This window comes from Nerophis lumbriciformis, linkage group LG02 (genome assembly GCF_033978685.3).
Source record: "Nerophis lumbriciformis linkage group LG02, RoL_Nlum_v2.1, whole genome shotgun sequence".
NCBI lineage: Eukaryota > Metazoa > Chordata > Actinopteri > Syngnathiformes > Syngnathidae > Nerophis > Nerophis lumbriciformis.
The window spans coordinates 55,157,455-55,172,834 of record NC_084549.2 but is presented as its reverse complement, the minus strand read 5'-3'; the positions used below and the strand labels follow the sequence as shown (position 1 = coordinate 55,172,834).

The 15,380-nt window shown below is 40.6% G+C and overlaps 1 protein-coding gene across 2 annotated transcripts in view; it reads left to right on the top strand.

Moving 5' to 3' along the window:
• The window catches only part of vps8 (VPS8 subunit of CORVET complex), an 89,056-nt gene that overhangs the window by 50,112 nt on the left and 23,564 nt on the right, over window positions 1–15,380 (top strand). For both annotated transcript variants that reach the window (XM_061964890.2, XM_061964882.2), the window contains exons 30-36: window positions 1,401–1,483; window positions 3,080–3,164; window positions 3,245–3,343; window positions 8,821–8,910; window positions 9,447–9,493; window positions 9,589–9,733; window positions 15,250–15,339. In XM_061964890.2, the coding sequence (XP_061820874.2) occupies window positions 1,401–1,483; window positions 3,080–3,164; window positions 3,245–3,343; window positions 8,821–8,910; window positions 9,447–9,493; window positions 9,589–9,733; window positions 15,250–15,339 (639 nt within the window). The remainder of the gene's footprint in view (window positions 1–1,400; window positions 1,484–3,079; window positions 3,165–3,244; window positions 3,344–8,820; window positions 8,911–9,446; window positions 9,494–9,588; window positions 9,734–15,249; window positions 15,340–15,380) is intronic.

The window sequence follows — 15,380 nt, the reverse complement described above, 5'->3', positions numbered from 1 at the left end:
CATGTAAACTGAGCGATTGGGGGAGACGGCCCCTAGTCAGGGAGGTGAACAAGAACCCAATGGCCACTCTTCAGAGCTACAGCATTTTTCTGTGGAGAGAGGAGAACCTTGTAGAAGGACAACTATCTCTGCAGCAATCCACCAGCCAGGCCTGTGCAGCAGAGTGGCCAGACGGAAGCCATTGTTTCGTAAAAAGCACATGGCAGCCCACCTGGAGTTTACCAAAATGCACCTGAAGGACTTTCAGAACATTAAAAACAAGATTCTCTGGTCTGATGAGACAAAGATTGAACTATTTTGAATGCCAGGTATCATGTTTGGAGGAAATCAGGCACCACTCATTACCAGGCCAATACCACCCCTACAGTGAAGCATGGTGGTGGCAGCATCATGCTGTGGGATGTCTTTCAGCTGCAGTAACTGGGAAATTAGTCAGGGTAGAGGGAAAGATAAATGCAGCAATATACAGAGACATCCTAGATGAAAACTTGCTCCAGAGCACTCTTGAACTCAGCCTAGGGCGACGGTTCATCTTTCAGCAGGACAATGGTTTAGCACACAGCCAAGATATCAAAGGAATGGCTTCAGGAAGACTCTGTCAATGTCCAGAGTCCAGCAAGGGCCCAGACTTGAATCGGATTCAACATATTTGGAGAGATCTGAAAATGGCTGTGCACAGACGCTTCCCATCCAACCTGATGGAGCTTGAGAAGTGCTGCAAAGAAGAATGGGCGAAACTGTCAAAAAATAAGTGTGCCAAGCTTCTGTCATTGTATTCAAGAAGACTTATGATTCTAATTGCTACCAAAGTTGTATCAACAAAGTATTGAGCAAAGACTGAATACTAATATACATGTTTGTTTCTATTATTAACACATTTACAAAAAGCTATATATACATAAAAAAAAAATTACATTTTTGAATGAGGCTGTAACATAACAAAATGTGGGCAAAGTGAAGCGCTGTGAATACACTCTGGATGCACAGTAACCTCACTTTTACCTTTATTGAAGACTGAGAGGCTGACTAGAGAGGTACCTTTGTACTTTGTTATCAGTTCTTTCTCAAATTCAATAATGTTTTCCCGACATAATATAACTACATTATTGACTTACATTTTGGAAAAGTTAATTTTTTTGTATGCCTTGTTTAAGAGTGCATTCTTAATGCTCATCATCTCTTTTCTATTCAGTTTTTGATGTTATATTTTCCCTTTTTATGCCTTTTCCTCTCCAATTTAAATATACATGTTTATTTGGATTTATTAGTGGCCAAAACCACTGAGTTACAACAATGGACTAGTTCAGAGAAGCAAGTGATTGTACATTTACCAAGACTTCATCTTGTTCTTGACAATGTTATAATGTTCATGATGACTGGGCTCTTTTACTGGTTTCTAGGTTCTGCTGCAGCTCCTCCAGGTCGGGGGTGTGGTCCAGTTTGATGAAGGAAATCTGTTGACTTTGGCAGAGGGAGCCAAATTGTTAGTAAATAATCCACATTAACTGCAGATAGACAAATAAATGGAAATAGTAAGAAAAAATATGAATTGCCCTCTTTCTGGAACTTTGCCTATCGTTCACAATCATTATAAGAGATGAGAAGATAAAAGGTTTTTGTTTTGTTTTTTGCATTCTAACACGTGAAAATCGTCTCGTTCTGGGCAGCTAGCAATGCAGCTAATGGAAGTAATCTATTCTATCTCTAAATTACTTTAAAAATGCATCAAAAAACGTCACCAATACTCTATTTACATTTCGTAACCTGTATAATAACCAAGCTGTAGCGACATTGTTACTGTAAGAGCGAACACTGAGGAACTCTTTTTCTAGCGTAGTAACACATTGGCGTGCTTCGGTATTAGCCGTAAAAGCTAACTACGACAAGAGATAAGTTCGCTTCTACGTCAAGACGAAAAGCATTTGGGTTTTTCATGCACAACACATTGCGATAAGACACCAGTCTGTACTGACTGAAAAATATGAATAATCATATTACAGTATCTGTGAAGTATTAGCCCTCACTTAATGTTTTGTTTGTACAAAGCTAGCCAGACAGCGTATGTACTGTAGTTGTAATAACACGCTTGACGTGCTGCACGTATCATGATATAAAGTGTGACTCACTTGATTGACAGTTGTCTCTTTGATCCAGCTGGCCATGGAAATTTTTTTTGGTTTATTTGGGGTAAGCACAGCATTTATGTCGAAATAGCTTGTCTCCAAATTCAACATTTGCAGCTTTGAGAGGCTTTCACCTCAAACTACCGGCTTCCGTCTGCTCCAACGTTTCACTCTCTTCTTCGTGCTCGCTTCTAGAAGCAGCAGTTCACCCTCCCTTTATTCAGGTTTAAAAAGATAAGATTGTGAATCCTTATTTTCCAAAAATAGTCGTATTTGTTGTTCTCAAGTCTGCCATGATTAGAACACACAAATCTTGTCTCTTGAAGTAGGACACACATTTGTTGCCAGAAGTCAGACTTGAGCTGCTATGGAAACAGAAATCAATGTGTGGAAGAAATTAGTCCCGGTAATGAGAAAAATTATCAAAATGCGGTAAATATTGTACATATTACATATTGGTATGAACTGTTACTACATTACATTTAGACTTTCAGTGTGTATATAGAAACGTTGATGGAGGGTTTTGAAGTTGTTTTAGAGAGCTTTGAAGGCTGCAACGTTGACTCCCATTAGCCTCATCTTCGAAGCATTTCTTTTATCATCTTTAAAATCCTAATAAAAAAGACGTGTGTTTTTATCTCTCTTATTGATTCTGAATGATAAGCAACATTCCAAAACAAGTGCAGTTCCCCTTAAATACTATTGTTTTTCTTAAACTTTTACACAATAAACAGTAGACAGGCCATACAAACAGCTCAACCACACATGCAGAGCATAACCTCAATCAATCAATGTTTATTTATATAGCCCTAAATCACAAGTGTCTCAAGGGCTGCAACTTGTGTTGAGATATATAGAGTGGATGTCTGAGTTGACTTTCCAAGACTGCATCTGCCTTTAAAATCTATTTATTACACTTACAATTGTTGTACTTTTTTCTGTGTCTTTCAATCCAGCTACCAAATTCTGGAATTTCTTTACGAAAAGAAACATATGTACGACAAAACCATTGACTGCTACATGAAAGACCCTCAGAGAAAGGTAACAATAACAAGATCTCATGAAAATAAAATTCCAATTGTAGCAAGTCGTTGCAGGTGTGTCTCCTTGTGTCTGTATAGGGTGAGATCTTCTCTTACATCCACCAACTGATGTCTACATCGAGCCCCACATCTGAGGAGAAACAAATGGTTCAGAACAAAACACTACAACATATACAGGTAAACTCATGTGCATTGATCAACTTGAAGAATCCTGATGTTGTCATCGTAAACTAATTAATTGGGAAAAAATGTCCACCATAACCTTTTCGGGGTTTTATAATGCTATGATATAGCTAGTACCTCATTAACAGTTTGGATAATGTAGGTGAATAGCTCATTTACTATGTGAGGCTCAAAGTTGTGGTCAAGCCAGTGTCTGTTGTCAAAGCGCTATGGGTGGCATTTTGACAAATTAGCAAGAATCACGTCAATAATGAATAAAGCAAAAAATATTTTGGACCAAAAATCACTCCATATTCTCTCCTGCTCACTAGTGTTACCATATCTGAGTTATTTTGTAAGAATATGGGGAAATGTGTGCTTTATTCACTAACGGTGTTACTAAAAAGATAAATTCCAATAACACAATGTTGAATATAGAGAACATACAAGCCCTTTATTTATTGAATCAAAGATATTGAAATTCAACGACTTGGTGCATTTGCAAACAGCTAAAATTATGTACAAAGCAAACTATAACCTGCTACCCAAGAATGTACAAACATTCTTCTCAACAAAAGAGGAGAAATATAACCTTAGAGGAAAATCTAATTTAAAACATTTGTATGCACGTTATCCGACACTTATCTGTATGTTGAATGAAATTATGGAATGGATTAAGCAAGGAAATCAAACAAAGGACCAATATGATTCACTTTAAGAGACTATGATGAACATCTTGAACTTTACAAAAAATAATGAGATGATGATAATTTATGCATTTAATATTTGTTTACTTACTTATGGTATATTTATTTATTTATTATGTATTTATTTATTCACTGTTCTGTTACAAACAGAAAACAAGGAAATGGCTTAAAACTGCTATGATATGAAAAGGTGTAAGATTAAATAAGCTGTTTCTTCCTACTCCTTTTTGGACATGCTGTAATGAAATAAGTGGAAATATGTGATGCATTACATTGTATCGTATGCATGTTTGAAATAAACTGAAATGTAAGCAAACCTAAAAGAGTTGAGCTTTTACCAAAGACAACAATCATAAAAGAAGTTTCAGCACATACACAATGTTGACATCTATAGTTATATTTTGATAAAGACGGACAATACCACACGTTCTCTGCAGTTACAGTGAGCTGTGGTCACTTCTTCGTCTTCTTTCACTGGCAACCAGGTCTTTCGTGGTGTCTTTTTATCTTTATGATGATGATGATGATGAATTACATTTGTAACGCACTTTGTTAAAATCTCAAAGTGGGCAGCACGGTGTCAGAGGGGTTAGTGCGTCTGCCTCACAATACGAAGGTCCTGAGTAGTCCTGAGTTCAATCCCGGCCTCGGGATCTTTCTGTGTGGAGTTTGCATGTTCTCCCCGTGACTGCGTGGGTTCTCCGGCTTCCTCCCACCTACAAAGACATGCACCTGGGGATAGGTTGATTGGCAACACTAAATTGGCCCTAGTGTGTGAATGTGAGTGTGAATGTTGTCTGTCTATCTGTGTTGGCCCTGCGATGAGGTGGCGACTTGTCCAGGGTGTACCCCGCCTTCTGCCCGATTGTAGCTGAGATAGGCTCCAGCGCCCCCCGCGACCCCGAAGGGAATAAGCTGTAGAAAATGGATGGATGGAAATCTCAAAGTGCTACAAAGTATAAAAAAAGGTAAAAAATAAAAATAGAAAGTTACAATATATAATAGAAAATTAAAATAGAAATAAAAACATGAAAAACACTAGATAAAACATGAAAGCACTGGAAAAAACAGACAGGCTAGCAGTGTGTTTAAAAACAAGAAAGCAGCGAAATTAGATAAAAGCTGTGCTAAAAAGGTGGGTTTTTAGTCCCTTCTTAAAACGGTCGACCGACTGTGGTGCTCTAAGATGGTTGGGGAGACGTTCCAGAGTTAGGGTGCAGTCGAGCAGAAAGCCCGGTGGCCCATTGTTTGTAGGTTTGTCCTGATGGGTTTGAGGAAGTTGGTGTTTGAGGAGCGGAGGTTGCGGTTGGTAGGTTGAGGGGAAACTAGGTCCTTGAGGTAGAAGAGGGCGTTGCCGTAGATGTATTGATGTATTAGCAGGTTAATCTTGAATTCGGTCCGGGATGCAATAGGTAGCCAGTGGAGTGATTTGAGGATAGGTGTGATATGATCACACTTGCGCACACTCATCAGGATCCTCGCTGCACTGTTTTGGATGTACTGGAGCTTTTTGATGCTCTTTTTGGAGACCCTGACGAGAAGTGCGTTGCAGTAATCAAGCCTGAAGGAGATGAAAGCGTGGACGAGTCTTTCAGTGTCGGCTGAAGTGAGTGAGGGGCGGAGTCTTGAGATGTTGCGGAGGTGAAAGAAAGAGGTTTTGCACAGATGGTTGATGTGGGCTTCAAAGTTCAAAGTTTATGAGTGGTAAACATAATGGGAAAATGAAAAGCAGTAAATCAAGTGCTACTCGCAGTTTGTTTACAAGGACACGTCCTCCCAAGACACAAAGTTAAATCATAAAATGCTACCTTACCCGAGTAAAAACGATGCATGAATTATCCGGGAAAGTCTTGATCCCAATTTCCTTGACCCATGCACACACGAAGAAGTTGTAGGCCACTGTGCTTTTCCAAGCTTCCATCTGTTTTCTCGTGTAGAATGTTGTCTGAAGCACCAAATAGTTCAAAATGTCTGGGAACGCGACCTATCGATAATCCTTGATATCATTCGACAAACTTTTTGTATAGAGATCTATATTATTGCATAGTTAGAATTTTTGCTCATATCTGCCTTTACTGCTAATATCTAGGGCCCCTGGGTACTCAGATAGTTTGCACACAGTTTGCTGCACACTAGCATGGTTTGGATGACCACCACTTAATTTACTGCCTTTCAAAAGTCACATGACAGAATACAACCTTTTTAAAGGTAGTAATTTCCTACTTGCGCGGGTCAATAATTGTGAGAAGCAATCTTGTGAGAAAGATGAGAAATATCATTCCTTGTCATTAGCAATTAGCAAAGCAGTTTACCTGGCGGTATGGCATGCTGTGTATGTAGGCTACTATGTATGTTTGAAGACGACACTCTCCAGAGCCAATTGTTTAACAGTAATATGTAATATTTTCATAACAGTAATTTCGATGATGGGAAAAGGGGTAGTAATCAGAGGTGTGGACTCGAGTCACATGACTTGGACTCGAGTCAGACTCGAGTCATGAATTTGATGACTTTAGACTCGACTTGACAAAATGTAAAAAGACTTGCAACTCGACTTAGACTTTAACATCAATGACTTGTGACTTTACTTGGACTTGAGCCTTTTGAATTGACATGACTTGACATGACTTGCTACTTTCCCCAAAACCCAAAGATGAAAAAGTTATTCGGGAGCGCTCCGTATTTTTCATCGTGTACTTGTCTATCAGCGTTGCGTGTGTCAGCTGGTGTGGTCTCAGTACAACAGCCAATCAAATTAGATCTACTTTGTTTTCATCACACAGCATTCATCCAATCAAATTGCAGGACAACCAACGAAGAAGACATGTTCAAACCACACGCCAGTGAACAAAAAATGATACCTAAAATAATTTTGTTTGGGTATAAAAATTACGAGGTGGTCAACACAAAACGGTTTGCAGTATGCAACACATGCGGTTCGAAAATTACTGATGGAGAGGAAACAACTTCCAACTTCGTCCGGCATTTGAAGTTGCACAAAGAACGGTAAGTTTTGAATGTAAGATAACGTTTATTGGCTAAGTAACGTGACTTTTATTTGCTGTGTAGTTAAATCAGTGAGGCTGTAAACTCACTGCTAATGTTATAACGTTATTGCAAACACGGGAATCTGTTGCAGTTCACTACCTTATTCATACTTTTTGTTCAGTGATTTTTTTTAAGCAGGGTTACGTTAGTCAATATATCACACGTAACGTTAGACGGCGGTCAGCAGCACCGCGTATTTTAGCCACCTAAAAAAAGACAAAAATAGTAAAATAAAGGTCAGTTAAAATGTATACTATATTATGAATATGTGTACCGTTTTAGCTAGCTTTCTGACATACTGTTGGTTGTTTACCTCAGTGGTCCCCAACCACCGGGCCGCGGCCCGCTACTGGTCCGTGGATCGATTGGTATCGGGCCGCACAAGAAATATTTATTTTTTATTTTTTATTTTTTTTATTAAATCAACATAAAAAACACAAGATACACTTACAAGTAGTGCACCAACCCAAAACAACTCTCTCCCCCCTTTTGTTGTGGGCATTGAACATGAAGACTCTTCCTTCACTGTTCCGAGTGGCCATGAGAGTCTTGGCAGTGCCTGCCTCCAGTGCTCCAGTGGAGCGAGTTTTCAGCCATGGTGGCATCATACTACGCCCCCATCGTGCACAAATGACTGACAGACTCTTGGCTAATTTGGTCTTTTGCAGATGCAATGCAGCATAGGGCCCTGACATATAAAAAGTACAACTTTTTTGTTATGTTCACGTATATGTCATGTTTTTTCAATGTTAACACTTTTGTACAAATAAGTACATTTGCACTTTATTTTTCAATGTGTTTGTTCTGTAAAGGAATGAGTTAATGTTTAAAATGACTGGTTAATAGTGCTATTATAAAGTGCAATGTCAGCACAATTTTCTTTCCTGCAATTTAAAATGCACTTGTTTTAATAAATAAATACAGCGTTTGAAAAGCATACACAATCTGTGTTAATATATTAGTCTGTGGTTAAAAGGACTTGAAAGGACTCAAAACTCAAAATGCAGGACTTAGGACTTGACTTGAGACTTTCCAGTCTTGACTTTGGACTTGACTCGGGGCTTGCCTGTCTTGACTCGGGACTTGACTCGGACTTGAGGGCAAAGACTTGAGACTTACTTGTGACTTGCAAAACAATGACTTGGTCCCACCTCTGGTAGTAATAAATAATCTATGCTTCTTCCTACTCCTTTTCGGACATGCTAGAATAAGAAACTGTAAAAACATGATGCATCATATTGTAATTGTATGCATGTTCGGAGTTAACTAACACCACAACCGTAACCAATTGTGGCATGAGTCACACTGAAAATAATGAGAGGAAGAGGTCAGCTTGTAAAAGAAAATATGATTTGTTGAACACTAAATTTTCATAACCAAATAGTACAGCATGAAGGACCAGAGGGTGAGTAACTTTAGTAACACTCTTAAGTCATGGCTGGTGTAACAGTGGTCACCTGCACAACTGAGCTATTTAGAGCAGCGCTAGGGATTGAGCTAAAACCCATGGGCTGTGATGTCATTATCATGTATGAATGTAATGTTATGTAGGTATGCCTATAGTAGGTATGTATGTCACAACATGTATATGTCTATACAAGTTGTATTATATATATTTAGTGTCATCTTCTTAAAAAAATACTCTATCTACTGTTTTACCTCACCTTCTATATAAGTGCTTGATAAAGATGTTTTTTGTTTGTTTGTAATTGACTGTGTTGTATCGTACGTTCGCAGGAATTGGTAACTATTGATGCAAGCAAGTCAGCGGACCTGGTTGTGTGTCACTTTGTTGAAGAAGTGAAGCAAATGGTCTGTGAGCTTCCGGTAAGGGCTGAATCAAAAAGGAATGTAGTATATGTTGTATATGTATTTCTAGTAGGACAGAAAAGACTTAACTTTAAAAACTTAAGAACAGTCAAAAATATATATTTTAGTTTAAGTATGGCAAAGTAATTAGTTTTCAATGATAAAAAGCTTGATGAGGATTGTTTAAAATTAGTTTTTTTTAAATACTGATAAGAAAACAAGCTAGAGCTGTATGCAATAAATGCTCAGTGACGTTGTTCAATTAAGTAAGTGCTTGTGAAGTCTTTAGTTTGCAGAATTCAGTGAGTTACTACAAACCTTTGTTCCTTTGTTCCTTGTGTATTGAAAAGTATTCCTAATGTTAGCTTTGAGCATCAATCTAAAATAAAAACATTTTTAAAATTAAATTGTATAATTATAACGATTGAAAGCTACCTTATGTAGTTCTATGTTTTTTTACTCTACAAGTCATTTGAACATGGATAATCAAATTCAAAAAGGTGATTCACATGCATCTAAATACAGCTTTTACAATATTTTTTTGTTCTCTACAGGATGGCGAGCTACTTTTCAATTTTTTGACCTGTTTCCTGGAGTCTTGGTACTTCCTGCTTTATTGTTCTCCTGCAAACCTTTTGTCTCCTCTGCATTTTGTTTTGTCCTAGCATTTCAACTTTCCGTTTCACTTTCTTATAGGGAACATCATTATCCAGGGACCACCATTCCTCTGGAACAAGAGCTCCACAAGCTATTGTTAGACTTGCTGTGTCGTTTTGCCCCGCAACAACTTCTGCACTTCCTTCAGACATCACAACATTACAAACTGAACGAAGCCATACAAGTACGGATTTTTTTCTTTCAAATATGATTCTAAAAACTAGGTATGTGCCGATCGAAAAGCCACCAATCAGAATTAGCCGATTTTTGTGAAAAAGTATGTGATCGGCAAATGCTTATCACAAAAGCCGAACCTCTCTGGTAGACAGGAAAGCGCATCTAATAAGTGTATTTCAGTATCAGAATCAACTTTATTGGCCGAGTATATAACACACAAGGAGTTTGACTGGGTACTGTGTTGACTTTGTTCGATGCAAGAAAAATGGGAAAATGCAACAATGATGAGAGAGTGCAGTACTGTGGCGGCCATCCGAAGCGCCATCTTGGTATGAAACAAAAGGGAGAAATTTAAGAACACAAAAAACATAAAATACTTTAGAGGAGCACCGAGCTGATGCAACAAGCTGCCACTTCAGAGGCACTATTTCTACATACAGCTACAAAAGTAAAAAACAAAAAAAAGCAATACCTAATACATGTTGCGCACATATGATTGCACCATACATAGACAAACAATAAAACAAAACAAAAAGCACAATTTCAACACCCACATACACCGTGGTGGCCTCTCCAGTGCGCCAAACCATCGTCTGCTGGGTTATGGGGAGGGGGCAGCACTTCAAGAGACAGGAACAGACCCAACAAAGCAGCCAAGAGAGCTGACTCCGTCCTAGGCTGCCCACCAGCTCTCGGCCAATGTCCAGTCCGCGCAGATGAGCGAAAATAGTCCGAGAAGACCGAAGTGTCCGACACATGCTCACTCAGCCAGTGCCTAGCAAAGCCCATCTCGACACCCAATGCTATTAGCTTAGCAGCCCAGTCTCCTCCGCATCTCCTCCGGTCCATCCACGCGGTGGTACACAGTGGGGAGCCGCTCCCCTAAGATGATAATAATCATCTCCTTTGCGGCAAATAAACTGCATTTCTTAGTATCTTTTGTATAATTATCGCTGGAGGACAAGGCTAGACATGTTACACACCGAGTAAGAACAAGGAGGAACAGACATGCTAATCGCTAAGTTAGCTGCTAAGCTGACTTGAAACAACACAAAAGATAAGTGTTTAATAAACTTTAAGAAGTGTAGATGGAACCGAATTACAGCAGAAACAAGCTATTAATGGGAAATTAACAAGTAGATTAACAAGAGAATGGTATAACAGCAAATGTGTGTGTGTGTCAAGCTGCACGTAAAGTGTGTGTGTGTGGCGGCGGGGGATACATCCATAAATTGGTAGGGTCGATGCCAAAGGTGAAAGGAAACGGTGCTCTCGTAAGCTAAAACGGGGCAAGAGAGCCGGCTGGCTAGCTCAACTAAAGGCTAGCAGACCACCAATCCCATCATTCTTCCTAGCCCATGTTCGCTCCCTGGACAACAAAATTTACTTATACGCATGAGACTGCATTTCAAGGGAGATGAGGAACTGTTCTTTACTTTGTCTGACGCATATGTGACTTAAGGACAGTATGCCTGACTCAGCTTTCCAAATTGATGGACCACAGCTTTTCTGGTGTGACTGAAACCTCCGATTGGGGGGAAAAAAGCAGAGGTGGTCTCAGTGTTTACAGTATGTCAACAAAGGTTGGTGTACAAACAATGGACTTATAGTAAGCTACTGCTCAGAGGAAATAGAGCATTTTACCATAACATCCGGCCACACTATCTGCCTTGCAAGTTCACTGCCATGTTTGTGACCACCAATGCTTAGCAAGGAGCTGCCGGAGCTACATGACCCCATTAGCTCTCTGCAAATTAAACACCCGGATTTGATGTGGTTGCAGGCAGTTTTAACCACACAAAACTGACGGACACCCTTCCTAGATTCATTTCCAACACGTGGGAATAACACACCTGACTGTGTGGACTCCAACATACCCAGAGCCTACAGAGCCCTCCTCCATTCCCACCTCAGCTTCTTCGACCACATATTCATTCTGTTGGCCCCAGCCTACCATCCTCTGGTGAAACGTTCCAAACCCACAGTAAGGAGTGTCACTGTGTGGCCCAATGATGCAGCCTCTGTGCTCCAGAACTGCTTTCAGTGCACAGACTGGCAGATGTTCAGAGCAGCAGCCGTACAGAATGGAGAAGTGGATGTGACTGTGCACTCTTTTCGCGCCACCACTTGAGGACCGGCACGTCCCTCTCTTTCTCTAGCCAGGAGAGCGGAGACGCACCTGCACGCTGTCAGTGGGAGCAAGCGTGCTATCACAAAGACAATGTCACAGTGTTGTGACTTGGACAATATAACTTGAGTGGCGTGTAGCCCCGGGTGCACACAGTCATGTGACCAGTGGACTGAACCAAGACAATCAATCTCTACCTGAAACTCAAGCCCTGGTTGAATGCAGAGGTGAGAGCACTTCTGAAGGGCAGAGATACTGCCTTCAGGGCACTGCATCATCACTCAAGGCAGCAAGAAAAGAGCTGGATGTTAGCATCAAGCGGGCTAAATCCTCCTATGCACAAAAGATCCAAGGTCGCATCCCTTCCAATGACCCTCGTAGCATGTGGAAAGGCATCAAGTGCTGAGCCCCCTCTTCTTCACACTACTGATCTATGACTGCACTGCTTAACATCCCAGCTGTCATTTTGTGAAGTTTGCGGGCGACACAGCAGAACAGTGGATTGGTACAAAAGCAGCAACCTTTGCATTAGTGTAAAAAAGACCAAGGAGATAGTGTCGGATTTCAGAAAGGTCAGACACCTCCCCTTGTGCCTGCACATCAAAACAGCAGATGTGGAAATGGTCTCCAGCTTCAGGTATCTTGGGGTTCATTCTTTTAGGGACCTCACTTGAAAAATCTCTTGGAGGATGGGGTGTGGTCCCAGACTGTGGAGATGAGGGATTGACAAAAAATATGGGGGCACCAAACAATTTAAGAAGAAGAAAAAGGAGCTCTTTATTGTCATTGCAAAAGTTCAACAAAATTAAATTTTGAGCACAGACCCGTTCATGAGCAGACATACATTGTACAGGGTAACAAACCAGAAACGCTGATGGGTCGTGCACTTACGATGTACCGTAAAAGCTGGGAAAAAGGTGTCCGCAGAGGAGTGGGAAGGATGAATTAAAAAAAAAGAGTCGATCTCGCACTGGGCTCCTATGGAGGGGCAAAAAAAAATATTGATAACCGATAAGCATACATATACTGTATGTTACAACACAAAAACTGCAAGACTTGCAACAGGAGGAGCTGTAGCTCCTCTAGCGCTGCCCCAGCCGTCCATCGCCCCTAGAGAGTTTAAGCGTTGGCAAAGGCGTGGGGTGGGAGTATGTGTGCATATGTGCGCATTGTCCAGGGTGTGTGTTGTGTCTGTAGGCCTGGAATCGCTCTGCAGGCATTGCAAACAGAGTTCATCTCCCCAGGTGTTGTTACAGGGAAGGAGATTGTTTCGTCTTTGCTGCACTGCCCTCGAGGGGAATCGACTTTGCCACGTCGCAACAAGGGAAAACAATCCAGATAAACTTTTCACTCTTAATTGTCTATATCTGGTCCTCAAATTCATCCTGTAGGGCAGAGGGCATCTCCGATGTTGTCCAGTTTGTGATTTAGTCCAAAACCACAACAGTCTGAGTGTCCACGCTCTGCCCGCATCCTCCAATCGTCTGTGGCAGCTTTAATGTACCTTGAACAGCTGCCAGCATCTTCCAGTTTGTTGCTACACCAAGGCAACACTTTCTTCAATCAGCAGATGTCCGGTTACCATGATTCCAAATAGGTGGAAATCTTCAACATCCTTAACTGAAAGGGTCGCCAGGCACCCAAGAGTCTGTTGTTTGTCCAGTAACAATCGTTCCAACATGACAGGCAGGTTCCCCCGAACCGGAGATCTTGTAAATTTTGTTGAGAGGCGAGTTGATCAATTCCATTGTTTAGATTTTTAAGAGCAGTGTAAATAAAAGCTACAAGAAAGTTACACAAGACAGGACAAGACAAGGAGGCGAGCAGGGCAGACGCCAGGCACGCTGCACTGCTCTTTTTCCAAGAGTCCATCGTGTGTCCATCAACAACCGTTCCGACAGGACAGGCAGGTTCCCCCAAACCCGGTATCTTGTCAATTTTGTTGAGAGGACAGTTGATCAATTTAATTGTTTAGATTTTGGAGAGCAGCGCAAAAAGAGGTTACAAGTAAGTTCAACAAGACAGGACAAAACAAAGAGGCAAACAGGGCAGACATGGAGAGGGAGTGCAACTGCCTTTGCCTAAAGCCAGGAGAGAATTTCTGAAACCGATTAACCTATTGATAATTTTTTGGGATTAATCTGGAGATTTACAGTTCTTTCTAGTTGGATTTAAGATTTCCATGATAAATTTACCAATTATTTGGCCAAGATGTGCGGGCCGCAATTGTACTTAACCTTTAAGTTAAGTTGAAGGCTACAATATATGGGCATACTCACGAGTAGCCCGGAGGATCCTCCAAGCATCATTGAAATAGCCGTCGCCCGGCCACTAAAATACAGCCAGGACATAGAAATACTTTGTCCCTGGATAATCCTTCTAAATTACAATTGGGCTTTCTTGTGTTAAAACCACGGGTGTAAATTGTTCTGCAAAAACTTGGGTCAACTTGACAGTCGCAGCTACAATTAATAGCTTTCTTGTTAGCTTTCCGTGTCGTCAGAAATGCTTGTCCTGCGTTGTCATTCCACATCGCTCAAGCCAAAGCTTTGTCATTGATGTCAAAGATGAAATGCATCAAAAGAGTTTATCTCCACTTTGGTCAGAGAGTTACTGATAGAGCAATTTTTTCTAAGAAGAAAGTGATAACAGAAAAAATCTTCCCAAGTGTTGACACATGACACATGAACAAGGTGCTCCTCAAGGTATTGTGGTAGCCCTTCTCCTCTTCACCCTATATACCTTGGGTTTATGCTGCAACTCTGAACTGTGTCACACTCAGATGTTTGCAGATGACACCCACAGTGTATCAGAAATAACTGAGCGGGGAATTACAAGAGTCTTGTGAAAGATTTCATGGAGCCATACCAACCTCTTGTTGCTCAACACTGTCAAAACAAAGAAGTTTGCTATAGACTTTGGTATGTCCACACTTACTCTAAGCTGCGACCAGTGCTGATCAAGGGAAGCTATGGTGGGGGTAGTCACCACCTACAAATATCTTTGAACTGTGGCTGAACAGCAACCTGGACTGGTTAACCAACACAAGCCAATTGTACATCTGTCAGGCCCTTGTATAGGAATGGCCAGAGCAGACCTTACTTCCTGAGGAGGCTGCAGTCCTAAAACGTTTGCTAGGCTTCCAGTCTTTTGTTACCAGTGTAATATTGTACACTGCTGTGTGCTGACATGCCCTTGATGTAAAAATAATGACGTTAAAATACGAGCCAAAGAAAACTCCAGAAAAAAGTATTATTAGCTGCGCTAACAAGAACTCCAACTTTGCCTGAATAACAATCTATGTTAGGATTTTTTCTTCTAAAAACTATCATTTTAGTTTGAACTAATGGTAACCAACTAATGTCAATCATTTGTACCTCTGTCTGTCTATTTAGATCACTGAGAAGTACCACCACATTGAAGCTACAGGATATCTACTAGAGAAGAAGGGAGACTATTTTGGAGCATTTGCAGTTTTATTAGAGGTATGCAAAATAAATCACTTTGGGAAATCGCAAAACATATA